Source organism: Geospiza fortis, unplaced genomic scaffold (assembly GCF_000277835.1).
Source record: "Geospiza fortis unplaced genomic scaffold, GeoFor_1.0 scaffold1518, whole genome shotgun sequence".
Classification (NCBI taxonomy): Eukaryota; Metazoa; Chordata; class Aves; order Passeriformes; family Thraupidae; genus Geospiza; species Geospiza fortis.
In genome coordinates, this window is record NW_005055128.1 from 20697 (window position 1) to 21754 (window position 1058).

General features: G+C 64.8%; 1 protein-coding gene across 1 annotated transcript in view; it reads left to right on the forward strand.

Moving 5' to 3' along the window:
• The window catches only part of LOC102038772 (glutamate receptor ionotropic, NMDA 2D-like), a gene marked incomplete at its 3' end in the record, with an annotated part of 18841 nt that extends 18300 nt beyond the window's left edge, over positions 1–541 (forward strand). Inside the window, exon 9 of the mRNA XM_031065727.1 lies at positions 120–541. Within this exon, the coding sequence (XP_030921587.1) occupies positions 120–541 (422 nt within the window). The remainder of the gene's footprint in view (positions 1–119) is intronic.
• Positions 542–1058: the final 517 nt, after the last annotated feature.

The following is a 1058-nucleotide window of genomic DNA, read 5'->3' on the forward strand; positions in this document are numbered from 1 at the left end:
AGTCCATCTGGCTGCTCTTGGTGTTGGTGGCACCTGTGTGACCCTGTGGTGTCCCCTGTCCCTGTGTGACCCCAGGTGACCCCAGGTGACCCTGTCCCCATGTCCCCTGTCCCCCCCAGGCGCGGGTGGCTCCACCTTCACCATCGGCAAGTCCATCTGGCTGCTGTGGGCGCTGGTGTTCAACAACTCGGTGCCCGTGGAGAACCCCAAGGGCACCACCAGCAAGATCATGGTGCTGGTCTGGGCCTTCTTCGCCGTCATCTTCCTCGCCAGCTACACGGCCAACCTGGCGGCCTTCATGATCCAGGAGGAGTACGTGGACACCGTGTCCGGCCTCAGCGACCGCAAGGTGACAACCGGGGACGCCGGGGGGACGCTGTGGGGACACTGGGGGGACATGGCGGGGAGAGACGAGGGGAACATTGTGGGGGGAGACCAGGGGGACATCGAGGGGACACCACGGGGACGCTGTGGGGACATCAGGGGGGACACCACAGGGACACGGCGAGGGGACACCACGGGGACGCTGGGGGGACATCAGGTGGGACACCACAGGGACACGGCGGGGAGACCAGGGGGACAGCACAGGGACATCGTGGGGACATTGTGGGGACACTGTGGGGCACCAGAGGAACACCAGGGGAACAACAGGGGGACACCAGGGGGACACTGTGGGGACACCACGGGGGAGACAGGGGGGACACTGGGGAAAACCGGGGGGACCAGGGGGACACTGGGGGGACACCCATGGGGACACTACAGGGACATCAGAGGGACACTGGGGGACACCACCGGGACACTGTGGGGACACTGTGAGGACACTGGGGGGGACATCATGGGGACATCGAGGGGACACTGGGGGACACTGTAAGGACACTGGGGGGACATTGTGGGGAAACCAGGGGGACATCGAGGAGACACCACGGGGACACAGAGGGGACATCAGGGGGACATCGAGGGGATGTCACGGGGAGACACCAGGAGGACACCAGGAGGGTCAGTTTTGGGTGTCACTTTTGGGCGTTTGGTGGCCCGGGTGGTTTTTTACCCATTCCCAT